General features: G+C 41.9%; 1 protein-coding gene across 3 annotated transcripts in view; it reads left to right on the top strand.

The window, feature by feature from the left end:
• ZDHHC3 (zDHHC palmitoyltransferase 3) overlaps positions 1-14,849 on the top strand; it is a 135,047-nt gene extending 120,198 nt beyond the window's left edge. For all 3 annotated transcript variants that reach the window (XM_073630422.1, XM_073630424.1, XM_073630423.1), the window contains exon 7: positions 6,736-14,849. In XM_073630422.1, coding sequence (XP_073486523.1) covers positions 6,736-6,996 — 261 coding nt within the window. In that variant the 3' untranslated portion in view covers positions 6,997-14,849. The remainder of the gene's footprint in view (positions 1-6,735) is intronic.
• The last annotated feature ends 1,289 nt before the right edge of the window (positions 14,850-16,138 follow it).

The following is a 16,138-nucleotide window of genomic DNA, read 5'->3' as shown; positions in this document are numbered from 1 at the left end:
TAGTCAATGAGTTTATTAGCTCTCATGTGGATGCACTAAGCAGGCACATGAGAGCTGTCACACTGAAGAAATAACACTTTGCTACAATGTAAAGTAGTGCGTGTACAGCTTGTTTAACAGTGTACATTTGCTGTCCCCTCAAAATAACTCAACACACAGCCATTAATGTCTAAACCGCTGGCAACAAAAGTGAGTACACCCCTAAGGGAAAATGTCCAAATTGGGCCCAAAGTGTCAATATTTTGTGTGGCCACCATTATTTTCCAGCACTGCCTTAACCCTCTTGGGCATGGAGTTCACCAGAGCTTCACAGGTTGCCACTGGAGTCCTCTTCCACACCTCCATGACGACATCACGGAGCTGGTGGATATCAGAGACTTTGCGCTCCTCCACCTTGAGGATGCTCCACAGATGCTCAATAGGGTTGGCCAGTCCATCACCTTTACCCTCAGCTTCTTTAGCAAGGCAGTGGTCATCTTGGAGGTGTGTTTGGGGTCGTTATCACGTCCTGTATACACGCTCACCACGTATTGCTGAAGAAAAAGCATGTTGAAGCTCATGTAAAGGTTGCTGCACAACATTTAGACAAGACTGTGAAATACTGGGAGAATATAGTCTGGTCAGATGAGACCAAAATTTAACTCTTTGGATGTCATAATACACACCATGTTTGGAGTTCAAATGGCACTGCACATCACCCCAAGTCATTCTTGATAGAAATCTCCTGCCACCTATCAGAATGATGAAGATGAAACAAGGGTGGACATTTCAGTAAGACAATGATCCCAAACATAAAGCCAAAAAAACTCTCAATTGGTTTCAAAGAGAAAATAAAGCTGCTAGAATGGCCCAGCCAATCACCTGACTTGAATTCATTAGAAAATCTATGGACAGAACTAAAGATCAGAGTTCATAGAAGATTCATCAAGATTTGAAGTGGAATTGTGTGGGAGAATGGGCCAAAATCACACCTGAGCAACATCTGTGAATAGTTTCTCTATACAGGAGACATCTTGAAGCTGTCATTACCAACAAAGGATTTTGTACGAAGTATTGAATAAGTTTAAGTTAGCGCGTTCAATACTATTTCCCTGTGTCATTCCATTTTATTACACATAACTTCATTTTTTAACTTATTTGTTTTGGTTTCTTTGTATGTATGGATTGCATGGGTTGTTACCGACATGTGGTAAAAATGTCATGTCAATAGCACCTTTAGAAATATATTTACCTAGAAAAATGGTGATGTGTTCAATACTTATTTTACACGCGGTATATACTGTATGTTATTTTATATTTAAATAACTTCTGACTATTCATTCAGAAATGACTCCTTCAGTCTTGTGATGGGAATAACAGTCAACTGTTCTGACTGTCTCTTGTTTCAGACTTTCAGGGGTGTTAAGGCAGTACAGTGTCCAGGTATGCATGAGGAAGCCAATAGTTGCAGACTTGGCAAATATAAATTGATCATATAATTTCAGCAGCTTTTTAATTTAAGGGATATAGATAAAAAGTTGCGAAGGCCAAATTGTTTGACTAGTCACATTTTTTGGCCACAAAGCAGAGTTGAGGACTGCCGTACAACATCCACTAGTCTTATATTAATCTGTTTGGAATGCCTTAAAATTTGTGGAGGTAAATAACCCAGAGGTACTTTGATATAATGTTAAATAGTAACCAATACAACCATTAAAAATGTAGAAATATATAGGCCCCTTTCACACTTGTGGGACTTGTCCTGCTACTTGGGACTGCAAAGTTGCATGACAAGTCGTACCCCATGATTTCCAATGAGTACCGTTCATATCTGTGCGACTTCAAGTCCCAACGACTTCAAAGTAGTCCTTGCACTAATTTGGTCCAACTTTGATGTGACTTAAGGTCCATTAGACCTCAAGATTACACAGACATTGCTTCAAATCACGTCAAAGTCGCGCAACTTTCAGGTAATACAAGTGTGAAAGGTGCCTCAAAGCGGTTGTAAACCTAAAAAAAAAAAATAAATAAATAAAAACCTGCAAGACAAAGACATAATGAGCTAGCTTATTATGAAATACTTACCTTAAAACGATGCCCTGAATTTGCGTTGGCTAGGGATGAGCTTCGAGTTTGAGTCAAACTCATGTTTGACTCGAACATCAGCTGTTCGTAAGTTCGCCGAACAGCGAACAATTTGGGGTGTTCGCGGCAAATTCAAATGCCCCGGAACACCCTTTAAAAGTCTATGGGAGAAATCAAAAGTGCTAATTTTAAAGGCTTATATGCATGGTATTGTCATAAAAAGTGTTTGGGGTCCTGGGTCCTGCCCCAGGGGACATGGATCAATGCAAAAAAAGTTTTAAAAACTGACGTTTTTTTCGGGAGCAGTGATTTTAATAATGCTTAAAGTGAAACAATAAAAGTGTAATATCCCTTTAAATTTAGTAGCTGGGGGGTGTCTATAGTATGCCTGTAAAGGGGCGCAAACACAAAATGACATTTCAAAGGAAAAAAAGTCATTTAAAACTATTCGCGGCTATTAATGCATTGCCGGTCCGACAATACACATAGAAGTTCATTGATAAGAACGGCATGGGAATTCCCCACAGGGAACCAAAATTAAAAAAATAAATGACGTGGGGGGTCCCCCTAAATTCCATACCAGACCCTTCAGGTCTGGTATGGATATTAAGGGGAACCCCGCGCCAAAATTTTTTTAAAAATTGGCGTGGGGTCCCCCCAAAAATCCATACCAGACCCTTATCCGAGCACGCAACCTGGCAGGCCGCAGGAAAAGGGAGGGCGAGAGAGCGCCCCCCCTCCTGAACCGTACCAGGCCACATGCCCCCAACGTTGGGAGGGTGCTTTGGGGTAGCCCCCCAAAACACCTTGTCCCCATGTTGATGAGGACAAGGGCCTCGTCCCCACAACCCTGGCCGGTGGTTGTGGGGGTCTGCGGGCGGGGGGCTTATCGAAATCTGGAAGCCCCCTTTAACAAGGAGACCCCCAGATCCCGGCCCTCCCCCCTATGTGAAATGGTAAGGGGGTACTTTCCTACCATTTCACTAAAAAAGTGTCAAAAATTTTAAAAATGACAAGAGACAGTTTTTGACAATTCTTTTATTTAAATGCTTCTTCTTTCTTCTATCTTCCTTCATCTTCTTCTTCTTCTTCTTCTGGTTCTTCTGGCTCTTCTGGTTCTTCCTCCGGTGTTCTCGTCCAGCATCTCCTCTGCGGCATCTTCTTCCCTTCTCCTCGGGCCGCTCCGCATCCATGGCATGGAGGGAGGCTCCCGCTCTTCTCTTCATCATGGAGGGAGGCTCCTGCTGTGTGACGCTTCTCCTCTTCTGACGGTTCTTAAATAAGGGGGGGGCACCCGGTGACCCCGCCCCCCTCTGACGCACGGGACATGACGGGACTTCCCTGTGGCATTCCCCGTGACGTCACAGGGAAGTCCCGCCCCCCCGTTATTTAAGAACCGTCAGAAGAGGAGAAGCGTCACACAGCGGGAGCCTCCGTCCATGCCATGGATGCGGAGCGGCCCGGATAAGAAGATGAAGAAGAGAAGAACGGGAGCCTCCCTCCATGCCATGGATGCGGAGCGGCCCGAGGAGAAGAAGGGAAGAAGACGCCGTGGAGGAGATGCTGGACGAAAACACCGGAGGAAGAGCCAGAAGAACCAGAAGAAGAAGAAGATGGAGGAAGAAACCGAAGGAAGATAGAAGAAAGAAGAAGCATTTAAATAAAGGAATTGTCAAAAACTGTCTCTTGTCATTTTTAACATTTTTGACAGTTTTTTAGTGAAATGGTAGGGGTACTACCCCCTTAACATTTCACACAGGGGGGAGGGCCGGGATCTGGGGGTCCCCTTGTTAAAGGGGTCTTCCAGATTCCGATAAGCCCCCCGCCCGCAGACCCCCACAACCACCGGCCAGGGTTGTGGGAATGAGGCCCTTGTCCTCATCAACATGGGGACAAGGTGTTTTGGGGGGCTACCCCAAAGCACCCTCCCAATGTTGAGGGCATGTGGCCTGGTATGGTTCAGGAGGGGGGGCCGCTCTATCGTCCCCCCCCTCTTTTCCTGCGGCCTGCCAGGTTGCGTGCTCAGATAAGGGTCTGGTATGGATTTTTGGGGGGACCCCACGCCGTTTTTTTTTTAAATTTTGGCGCGGGGTTCCCCTTAAAATCCACACCAGACCTGAAGGTACTGGTATGGAATTTTGGGGGACCCCCACGTCATTTTTTTTTTTTTTTTTAATTTTGGCCGGGGTTCCCCTTAATATCCATACCAGACCTGAAGGGCCTGGTATGGAATTTAGGGGGACCCCCCACGTCATTTTTTTTTTTTTTTAATTTTGGTTCGGGGTTCCCCTGTGGGGTATTCCCATGCTGTTTTTATCAATAAACTTCTATGTGTATTGTCGGACCGGCAATGCATTAATAGCCGCGAGTAGTTTTAAATGACTTTTTTTCCTTTGAAATGTCATTTTGCTATCAGACTGTTCTAAACACGGGAAACATGCGCCCCTTTACAGGCATACTATAGACACCCCCCAGGTACGAAATTTAAAGGGATATTACACTTTTATTGTTTCACTTTAAGCATTATTAAAATCACTGCTCCCGAAAAAACGGCCGTTTTTAAATTTTTTTTTTGCATTGATCCATGTCCCCTGAGGCAGGACCCAGGTCCCCAAACACTTTTTATGACAATAACTTGCATATAAGCCTTTAAAATTAGCACTTTTGATTATTCATGTTCGTGTCCCATAGACTTTAACGGTGTTCGCGTGTTTGAACAAACTTTTTTCCTGTTCGCATGTTCTGGAGCGAACCGAACAGGGGGGTGTTCGGCTCATCCCTAGCGCTGGCACACCGCTCACAGGACCAACATCTTTCCTGGAGTTACTTCCGGACCTGCCGCCTTTGGCGCTGTGATTGGCGGAAGCTGCAATGACGTCACTCCCACGCATGCGCACGGGAGCTGCCAGTCACGGCATGTGCCCTGAAGAAACGGCACGAGCGGGCCGTTCCTTCAGTGTGCATGCACCGATGACGTTGGCGGCAGTGTATATAGTAAATATCTCCTAAAAGGTGCAAGTTTAGACGATATTTACAGTACCTACAGGTATGCATTATTATAGGCTTACCTGTAGGTACAATTAAAGAGGAAGACTTTACTTCCTCTTTAAGTTCAAAGTAGATTTGTATGAAATTATTTAAAATGGCACTCCAGGCTCGTGATTCTCACTAACATTTCTGAAAGATATGGGCCTGACAATCGCCTTAAAAACTGCTCCTTCTTACCTGGAGCTTGTATGAAGTGTATAGTGAGAATCTGAGAGTTTATAAGGCCTAACTAGAAATTGGGTAAGTCAACTTCTGAAGCTGGGACTGAGGCACCATGCGCCTTTCTGTTTAGCCCCTTCAGTCTTTATCATTCTACCCCTAACTTTTTCCCCTAAATGTTCACCCAGGTGTCATTGTTCTGTATTGATTATATGATGCCTATTTTCATTTGTATTTGTTTTCATTGTTGGTACCTAATGTACATTCAGGCCTTTCATTAAATTGGTTGTAAAGGCAGAAGGTTGTTCAACTTAATGCATTCTATGCATTAAGATAAAAAAAACCTTCAGTGTGTCCCCTAACACTTACCCCACCTAACACTTACCTGATCCCATCTCGATCCAGCGATGTGCAGTAGTGCCTTGGCTGTCTGGGACTCCCCTCCTGATTGGATCCCGCTGCTGTCAAAGTCACCCAATGAGGAGAAAGAGGGGGCAGGGCCAAACCATGGCTCCATGTCTGAATGGACACACAGAGCTGCAGGTAGGGTGCCCCCATAGCAAGCTGCTTGCTGTGGGGGCACTCGATAGGAGGGAGGGGCCAGGAGCGCCGGTGTGGGACCCAAGACCAGGAGGATCTGGCTGTACAAAACCCCTGCACAGAGCAGGTAAGTATAACATGTTTGTTATTTAAAAAAAAAAAAAAAGACTTTAGTATGACTTTAAATTCTCATTTTGACATGTGGATGTACCTCTTGAAAAAATCTTTAAATAAACCTTTATTAAACAATAAAATGGCACACCGGGTAAAGGGCTAGGCAATACAGTTTTCAACTGTCAAAGGATTTATAATTTTGGACAGCCAGTCTTGTGATTTACACACATCTTTCACTCTGCACAGCCGTACAAAGAATTCCTTTCAGGCTCAGGAAAGTAGCTTCTGTTGCCATCCATGAAATAATGAAAACTGAGCTCCAGGTGCAAAAATATTATTTAAATAGAATATTCAATATCCACATAGGATATAAATCCACTTTGTGTGCACCAAATGTCCTTGCAAACCCATATTTTGCACCATAAAAGTTTATTATAAGTGGTAACAATGGTTGTCCGGATACTGAAGCGATGAAATGGCTCACATTTTTCCATCTACAAGCAACAAGCAGAAAGGCTTGTATAGAGCCAGATGGTGAATTACCTCCACAGAAACATGAAGAGACCGCCTTACCTGGGCAACAATACCCAGCAATTGAATTCTGCATATATTTGTATGCCTTAGGTATACATTGTGGTGTTGCATGTTCTTGGTAATATCTCTATAATGGAGAATCTTCTGTTGAACCTAAACTAATATGGAAATATTAATACAGTATGTTAAAGAATCTTGTGTTATTATATATGTAAATACTTGTCCAACCAATGGTTGCACTTTACCTTGAATTGTTCTTTTTTTTCCAACTCTCAGGGCATTGAAAAGCTGAAGAATGAGACCCCATCCTGGGAAAAGGCCAGCAGCTGGGAAGGGTTGAAGCAAGCTTTTGGTGGTAGTTTCTCTCCTGGATGGTTAAGCCCTTTTTCAGGAACTATATATCAGAAGGTGCCATCAGATATTGAAAACACATTGTCTGGAAAGGGTGGTGAAATAGTCACTGGAAAGATGGTAGGAAACGTGGAAGTCATAGAAGTGGGAGATGAAGAGGAGTCCAATCATTTAAATAATAACTAAAAAAATGTAAAAAGCACAACAGGCAGCACACAAACTTCCAATGTCTGTACCATTGGTGTGCTAGGTTTATGCTTTGATATTTCATGATGATGACAATGAAAAGGGCTTTTCCTTCTGCACATTAATTTATTTACTAAATACATTGCTTTGATTCTTTTTTTCTGCATTTTCTCTATGGATGTCATGATAACTTAAGTAAGGCTTTTTGCATTGAACCTCTCATAAGAGAAAGATGTATGCTGCTTTGCTGAACTCGTTGTGAAAAGAATAGTTGCTTGGCTGTCCTGCTGAGGCTGTGGCCAGTGAAATCAGAAGTCCAGAAGCACAAGCTTGTTTTGGGTCTGTGACTTAAAGTAGTTCGACCAGAGAGCCATGCAACGAGCATTTAATATTACACTACTTATCTGTAATCATGGGTTACATTGAGGTACATGGCAATTTGACCTTGTCCCTGAAAAACAGTAGCATTCCTGCTTTAATAAAAGAAAGGCTAACTTTTTTGCTTTCTATGATAAAGCAATCAACATGTAACCACCGTCTTCTTTGCAGCACTATGTCAACTTCCTAGTAATAAGCGCCTAAGGCATAACTGTACTTTTACTGCATTTATTCTTCATGTGAACACCTCCCCAGCACCTCTTTCAAAGTCGTATCCTTGTTTATGCCACAATTTTGCTCTGTGGCCCACTGGAAGCCAAGTAGAAGATGTGCAGAAGAATATTCTTGTCTGGAATACTTAAGTTGGTGTTGGGAGTTGGTTAAAGTATAGTCATCCCTTTAATGTAGAACTATAGATGGTAACATGCTTCCTGGCTTTAATAGGAACTCCGCCAAGCACTGTGTTCTTCCTAGACTGGCACCATGGAATATGCAGAATGATTTTGCAGGATTTTTTTTCCACAGGGGAGGAATATTTCCAGCTTTTGGGATTCCATGGCAAGAGGTATGATATGGAAGAACTTCAAAAACTAGATTTGTGCTCCTTGGCTTTTTACTGCTGTCAATGGTGATGGTAGGCTCAGCACACCTTCACCAGTGGAGCAAGCAAAAAGAAAAAGTTAGTTTGGTTTCGGAGTTGGGTTACATTGGAAATGATCAGCCCTTAATTTTAGAAACCGAGACAGCATTTGTTAATGACCAATACTTTGAAAATATGAAAAAGTGCCTTTTTTCTGTGGAGATCTTCTTTAATTCTGGTAGCAGATGACAGTTTGTGCTAACCCTATTTCTCTTTGTGTTTACAACACTGACCTTAAGAGCCCTTGCACACTGGGGCGGTTTGCAGGCGCTATTGCGCTAATAATAGCGCCTGCAAACCTCCCTGAAAGTGCCGCTGCTTTCATTCCAGTGTGAAAGCCCCGAGGGCTTGCACACTGGAGCGATGCGCTGGCAGGACAGTAAAAAAAGTCCTGCCAGCAGCATCTTCGGAGCGGTGAAGGAGCGGTGTGTATACCGCTCCCTTACCGCTCCTGCCCATTGAAATCAATGGGACGGCGCGGCTATACCGCCGGCAAAGCGCCTCTGTAGAGGCGCTTTGCGGTGGTATTTAACCCTTTCTCGGCCGCTAGCGGGGGGTAAAACCGCCCCGCTAGCGGCCGCATACCGACGGTAAAACGCTGCTAATAATAGCGGCGTTTTACCGCCGACGCCGCCCCCCGCCCCAGTGTGCAAGGGCTCTAAACTTTAGGTTTGTTTGTTTGTTTGTGAATACTTGAGCGATATGTTATATATCTTTTTAATGTTAGCTGTTTCAGATACAAAAACTGCCTTGGAAAATACACTTATTCCATATCACTGACAATCTAACTGGAATGTACATTAATGGTATTTTAATTGGGTGCTTCTCTAAACCTAGCTGAATTTTAATGACACAAACCTTGACTGGTTGCCGATTGCTGCAACCAGTTGTTCCTTGGTTTATTGTGCACCATTGCTAAATGCTGTAATTCTGCATAAGCAATTGCAGATTATAAAAAAAAAAACATGATAGTGTTAGCATAGGGTGCCAGTGAAGTAAATGATGCAGCAATAGATCATGGAATTCTATGACAAATGATGCATGATTTCTGCTCCAATGAGTCACTGAGAACACAATCTATAATCTGATTTTTTTTTTTTAAATATATGAACGTATTTATTTATATTGCGTCCTGTTTACATTTCTCACCTAAAAATAAGAAAAGCCTTGATACTGGTAGATTAGCGTGAACTTTTTCCCTATTTTTTTACGTTTTAAATCTGGCATAATGTGTCTTTGCTGCTTTTAATTGCGTCTATAGTACAATAATGTTTTTGGGTGTATAATCAGTGGTAATTAAATGCTCAGCCTACCCAAAACTGACAAATTGAGTTGAGTTGTTTCCTGTGAATGGAAACATTAATTCTGCAGCATAAACACATATTTTAGACAATCGTGCACTGTGTCAACAGTTTGGGGTAGGCTCCATAAGGACTGTGCCCCAGTACACAAGGTCAGCTCCATAAAGTCTGGCTTACCGAGTTTGGTTTGGAAAAAATTAAACCAAGTGGCCTACACGGAGTCCTGACCTCAACCCTATTAAACACCTCAGGATGAACTGAAATGCTGACTGAAGGCTCCTCATTTACCATTAGTTCCTGATGTCACAAATACTCTTTTTATGCCTTACTGTTCACAAATTCCCACAGACACTCCAGAATCATGTGGAAAGCCCTCCCAGAAGACCAGAGGGTGTTAGAGCCACAAATAAGGGACCATCTATCTCTATGTTGTCCCAGTGGCCCATGGTTTTTTAATGGGATGTCCAACAAGTTCATATGGGAGTGATGGTCAGGTATTCACAAACCTTTGGTCATACAGTATAGCTTCTACTGTCTCCCAGGAAATCTGGTGTTGAGGTTTATGTATAAATGTCTGCCTACCAGCAACAGTCATTACAAGCCCTACTGTCCTTGTTAGATTTTTCATCTATTTTATAATATGGAGACTTTATTAAGTATTTGTGGGAAGGAGCTGGGAACTCCTCCATACTGCTTGAGAGATGTAAGGATCTGGTGGCAGCCTACCGTGTTCTCATAGCTGATACTTCAGTTTTGGGTGGTCCTTTTGAGTATTACACCCCGACATCACAAATGAGGTGAAACAGTCTGTTCATTGAACAGGTGCCCTCCATAAACTGTATCTGAAATTCAGACTTCAGTATTGTAGCCATGTAACTTTGGCTCATATTCTTTTATCAAGTGCACCTATTTTATTTATATTTGCTAGTACTTTTTACAATTTTTAAACCCATATATACTTAGAATCAGTCACAATTGAGGTTATCCAAGAATCAGATTTTTGGTACTCTTTAAACTAAACTAGAAAGTTTAATGTCAATACAGACATATTGTTGCTGACTCGCTGACTTGTTTTTGAAGGCACAGCTTCCAGAGCTGCCATGTTTCTCATTCCTTTGCTACTGTAATGTGAGCTAGTGAACCAAAACAAGCAGGTATGTAACAAATGTTCCCTCGCTTTATTGATATCTGCTTATTCAGGTTCTGTAAGTATTAAAGTAAGGATACCTTTAATGGCCTTAGGGCTTCTACTTTCAAAAACAAGCAAGCAGACAGAGTTTCTCTCCTGACAGGTTAATTCTATAGATGCAAAACATACTTCATCTTGATCACTCTGGGTTGCTCTAGCTGGTGTTTTATTTTCATTATTATATATGTTCACAAGTTCAATAACTGGAAAATGCTGCAAGTTTTAAAGGCAACAGGCCATAGAAAGCATTTTTTTGCAAATGTTGACATGTTAGCAGTAAGGGAAATAAGATTGCTTGTTTTTATACTGATGGAACTCAGTGCTGAAAGGGACATAGTCATTTCACAGTTTTAGCCTTTCTGGTATAAAATAATTATTCAGTAAGGCAGTAACCCATCACAACCAATCAGTATTAATTTTTCACATGTCTGTCTTTAGCAGATTGAAATTTGGTTGCTATTGGTAATGCGCTTTACATCTTATTTATGCTATTTTGTACTGCTTTAACTAAGAATTAAAGTATATGTAAACCCAATTAGTGAAATTACATACACGGTAACATGTTCATGTAATTATTTAAAAGATTGTTTTAAAATGTTTACATCTGCTGCCTTCATTTGATACAAGTTTTGTTTTTTGTGAAGGCATTTCCTGTCCTAGAGTGACAATACTCGTTTTCTCAATTCCTGAGATTTTAGAAAATCTGCCCAGAGAGAGGTACCACAAACAGCCATTGATAAAGATAAGGAGAAATTAAAACCATTTTATTCATTTAAAAAAAATAGCAATTGTTCTTTTTTTTTTTTAAAGGTAAATAGCAATTGTTCTTTAGCAATGTAAATGACTATCCAGTTTGGGTTTACATTTACTTTATAGATGAGTTGAGAGGTGTTAAGTTTACTAAACAAAATATAATGTACCTCCCTAAAATCTTATCCTAATTAGAGCCAATGTTAGGAGTTAGGAATTGCTTAAGTAAAACTAAATTTTTCATACTGGAAGCAAATGGATTGCTTTAACCCTTACAGTGGCTAATTTGAATTTTTGTTTTGTTTTTTTACAATGCTGCTGCAGTTCAGTTTTTACAGTTGTTTTGTTAGCAATGCTTACATTTAAAAGACTGCTGACAGCTAATTCTTGGTGTATACACATCTAAAATCAACGCACAGCTCCACATTGTGGCTCGATGAAGAATAACACCTGACAAACCTTTCTTTTCTTAAACAAAAGTAAAATAATGTAGCCTTGAGCATGTCATCTGAGCTCTATAGTATTAAACAACTTATAGGCACATCAGAAATGTGCAGGAACACTTCAAAATGGTAAATGTTTTGTCTACCATCATATTTAATTTTGCAAATGATTTATTTCCTTGTTTCTTTTATAAATGATACCAAAGAATTAACTAATTAAACAAAGAAATGAAATAAATACAAATAATGGTTTTAAGATATTTGCTATATGGCTAAAATAGTTCTGACAAGAATGCATCTAATACTATTGTATGATTACACTAATCACTGAGTCCTTTTATTAAAAAAAAAACTGCTGGAATGGAACTGAAGAGTTGTTTATTACAGCAACCAATCACATTTAAGAGTATACATGCATGTAGAGTTGTAGACTGTGTATTGTGTTCTTTCCTTCATGCACATCTCTTTATCTAACACTGGTGCAAGATATATACCATCTGTGTGTGTGTTTGTATATGTATGTAATATAAATATATATATATATATTTTATATATATATATATATATATATATACACATACAGCATCTCACAAAAGTGAGTACACCCTTCACATTTTTGTAAATATTTTATTATATCTTTTCATCTGACAACACTGAAGAAATGACACTTTGCTACAATGTAAAGTAGTGAGTGTACAGCTTGTATAACAGTGTAAATTTGCTGTCCCCTCAAAATAACCCAACACACAGCCATTAATGTCTACACCGCTGGCAACAGAAATGAGTACACCCCTAAGTGAAAATGACAAAAATTGGGCCCAAAGTGTCAATATTTTGAGTGGCCACCATAATTTTCCAGCACTGCCTTAACCCTCTTGGGCATTGAGTTCACCAGAGCTTCACAGGTTGCCACTGGAGTCCTCTTCCACTCCTCCATGACGACATCACGGAGCTGGTGGATGTTAGAGACCTTGGTCTCCTCCACCTTCCATTTGAGGATGCCCCACAGATGCTCAATAGGGTTTAGGTCTGGAGATATGCTTGGCCAGTCCATCACCTTTATCCTCAGCTTCTTTAGCAAGCCAGTGGTTGTCTTGGAGTTGTTGTTGGGGTCGTTATCATGTTGATATACTGCTCTGTGGCCCGGTCTCCGAAGGTCTGTGGACCTGCTGATCAGTGTATTCTGACAGCAGAGTGTCCCACTGTCATAATGCAATGTCCTGATGGGGACGATTCCTCTATCCACCTAGTTTATTTTGATGGAGGAATCTATTGGGGTTTTTTTTCTATTCAGCCGACTTGCTGAACAAAAAATAACTAACCATCTGTGGGCAACTAGTCATGCCGTATTCTGCACTTTTTGTGTGGTGGCCATCTTGGTAGCAGTAGAATTTTGCTTCCTCCAGTGAACAGCACAGTAGTGACATTGCCAAATCTCCCGTGACTAGCAGTCAGAGGCAGCAGTGCTTTAGATCTCACACTGCAGATATAGAGCTATACTAGGAAACGACCACTATTTTTGAGGAGGAATTCATGAAAAAAAGGTTGAGCTTAGGCCCAAATATCATTTTTAAATGTTCTCTATGATATCAAATCTATACTTTTTGAGTCCAGGTACACTTTAAAGTAAAATTGTTCTTTGCCCAATTCAAGGCAAAGTTACAGGCTCACTGGATAGCATACACCCTCCGATATTTGTCCTTACCTTCAACTCTATACCCCATTTCACTTACCACCTGCTGGAGTCTTGCGAGAAAAAAAAAAAAAAAGTACCGTATAAGCCGAGTATTTCAGCGCATTTTTTTGTGCTGAAAGTGCCCCCCTCGGTTTATACTGTGATCAACCGTGTAATGCTCAGACGGCAGCCGACCAGGGTTCAAAAGCCGCGCCTCCTCCTCGTCCTCGTCCTCCGTGATAGGCGGAACACTCAGCCGTGTCATGCAGTCAGACGGCAGCCAACCAGAGTTCAAAAGCCGCGCCTCCTCCTCGTCCGTGATAGGGGAACATGCAGTGAGTCAGTGTTCTGCCCATCACGGATGTCCTCTCATTCTCATCCCACAGACGAGAACGAGAGGATGTCCGTGATAGGCAGAACACTGCACACGGACTGCTGGGAAACTGAGTGTTCCGCCTATCACAGAGGATGAGGAGGAGACGCGGCTTTTGAACACTGGATGGCCGCCGTCTGACTGCATGACACGGCTGATCAGGTAGGGAGGTCGGCAATGCATACACTGAGGCATAAACAGGAGGTATACACTGAGGCACAGAGGAATACACTGAGGCTGCAATGGACACAGAGGCATACACTGAGGCTGCAGTGGACACAGAGGCATACACTGAGGCTGCAATGGACACAGAGGCATACACTGAGGCATGCAATGGACACAGTTAGGCATGCAATGGACACAGAGAGGCTCACCCTGAGTCAATAGGTTTTCCCAGTTTTTTGTGGTAAAAGTAGTTCCTCGGCTTATATTCGGATCGACTTATACTCGAGTATATATGGTATTTCTTGGTATGAAAATGTACATGACTGACTACAATGCCTCACACAATGCACAGATGAGAGCCTCAGTACATCATTTCCACAATATCACATAAGGCAGGCCCATAGCAATGTGTTAGATGTGACCTATAACTTACACAAGCAAGTTTTTGTGGGGCTGATGGTGGGCAAATGGTGGTGGAAGATAACGAGATGCACCGGAGAGTGAACAGGACCTATGCATAGAATACTGGACAGGATATACACCAAACATAAAAAGTGTATTAGGATTGGTTGCCATGGACAAGTCAAACATTTTTCCTTCCTCTAGTTTGGATAAATTGGACCTCTGAGCTAGCATAGATCTGTATGGCCGAGCCTGTGATGTTAGATCAGATGGACAGCTCAGTGAATAAATACCTAACAAGGTGCTTCATCTCTCTTTTTACCTCTAAACCAGCATATTTCCCATATACCAAACTGTATTCTATTTACATTGTGTATGTTGAGCTGTGATAGTCTCAGCTATGAGGACAAAGTTCATTAGGAATTGTTTACTTTATGGCTAAGTTTTAAAATGCTCATATAATTTTTTGTGTTTATTGTATTTTCTGTATGTACTGTAATAAAACTTTGATTCTAAATAAAACTTGTCATGATGAAATTGTTTTGTCTCTCATGTAATGCTTATTACAGTGAAATTTCCAGTAAAGATGCTAGAATTAAACCTTTATGTTTTTTTTTTTTTTGTTGAAATGATGGGTGTATAGCTCTTATATGGTTATATATTCGATCAGCAGCCTTTTTCCGCAGTAAGTGTCAGTTTACAAGCCTGAGATGACCATTTTGCCAGTGAATAATAGTAGGCTGTAGAACCCAGATCAGTGCTAATTTCTGTATCTTCAGATCTCAGATCAGCCTCAATTACTGCGCCTTAAGTCCCAAATCCTGCACCTTCATACCGCAGATCAGCCCCAAGTTCTGCACCTTCAGACTTCAGATTAGCCCCAATTTCTGCACCTTCAGATCAGTCCCAATTTCTGCACCTTTAGACCTCTGATCAGCTCCAATTCCTGCACCTCCAGACCTCAGATCAACCATAATTCCTGCATCTCCAGACCTCAGATCAGCACAAAATCCTGCACCTCCAGTCCTCTGATCAGCTCTGATCAGCTCTAATTCCTGCACCTTCAGCCCTCAGATCCACCCTAATTCATGCACCTTCAGCCCTCAAATCCACCCTAATTCATGCATCTTCAGACCTTAGATTAGCACCAGTTTCTGCACATTCAGCCCAAATTCTTGAATCTTCAGAGCTTAGATTAGCAGCAATTCCTACACCTTCAGACCTCAGGTCAGCCCTCAATCCTGCACCTTTGGATCTTAAATCAGTCCCAATTCCTGCACCTTCAGACCTCAGATAAGCCTCCATTACTGCACCTTCATACCTCAGAGAAGCCCTCACTCCTGCACCTTCAAACATCAGTTCAGCCACCATTCCTGCAACTTCAGACCTTAGATCAGCCCCCATTCCTGCACCATCGGACCTCAGATTAGCCTCCATTTCTGCACCTTCAGACCTCAGATCAGCTCCAATTCTTATACCTGCACACATCAGTTCACCCCCAATTCCTGCACCTTCATACCTCAGGTCAGCCCCCATTCCTAGCCCTTCGGACCTCAGATCAGCACCCATTTCTGGCCCCTCAGATCAGCACCCATTTCTGTACCTTCACACCTTCAGACCTCAATTCAGCCCCAATTCCTGCATCTTCAGTCCCACCGATCAGCCTCCATTCCTGCACCTTCAGACCTCAGATCAACCCCTATTCCTGCACCTTCAGACCTTAGATCAGCCCCAATTCCTTTACCTTCACACAGTTCGTCCCCAATTTCTGCACCTTCAGACCTCAATTCAGCCCCAATTCCTGCACCTTCAGACCTCAATTCAGC

The sequence above is a fragment of the Aquarana catesbeiana genome, linkage group LG05 (assembly GCF_042186555.1).
Source record: "Aquarana catesbeiana isolate 2022-GZ linkage group LG05, ASM4218655v1, whole genome shotgun sequence".
NCBI lineage: Eukaryota > Metazoa > Chordata > Amphibia > Anura > Ranidae > Aquarana > Aquarana catesbeiana.
The sequence above is the reverse complement of the archived record's forward strand: the minus strand, read 5'-3'. Positions and strand labels throughout refer to the sequence as shown.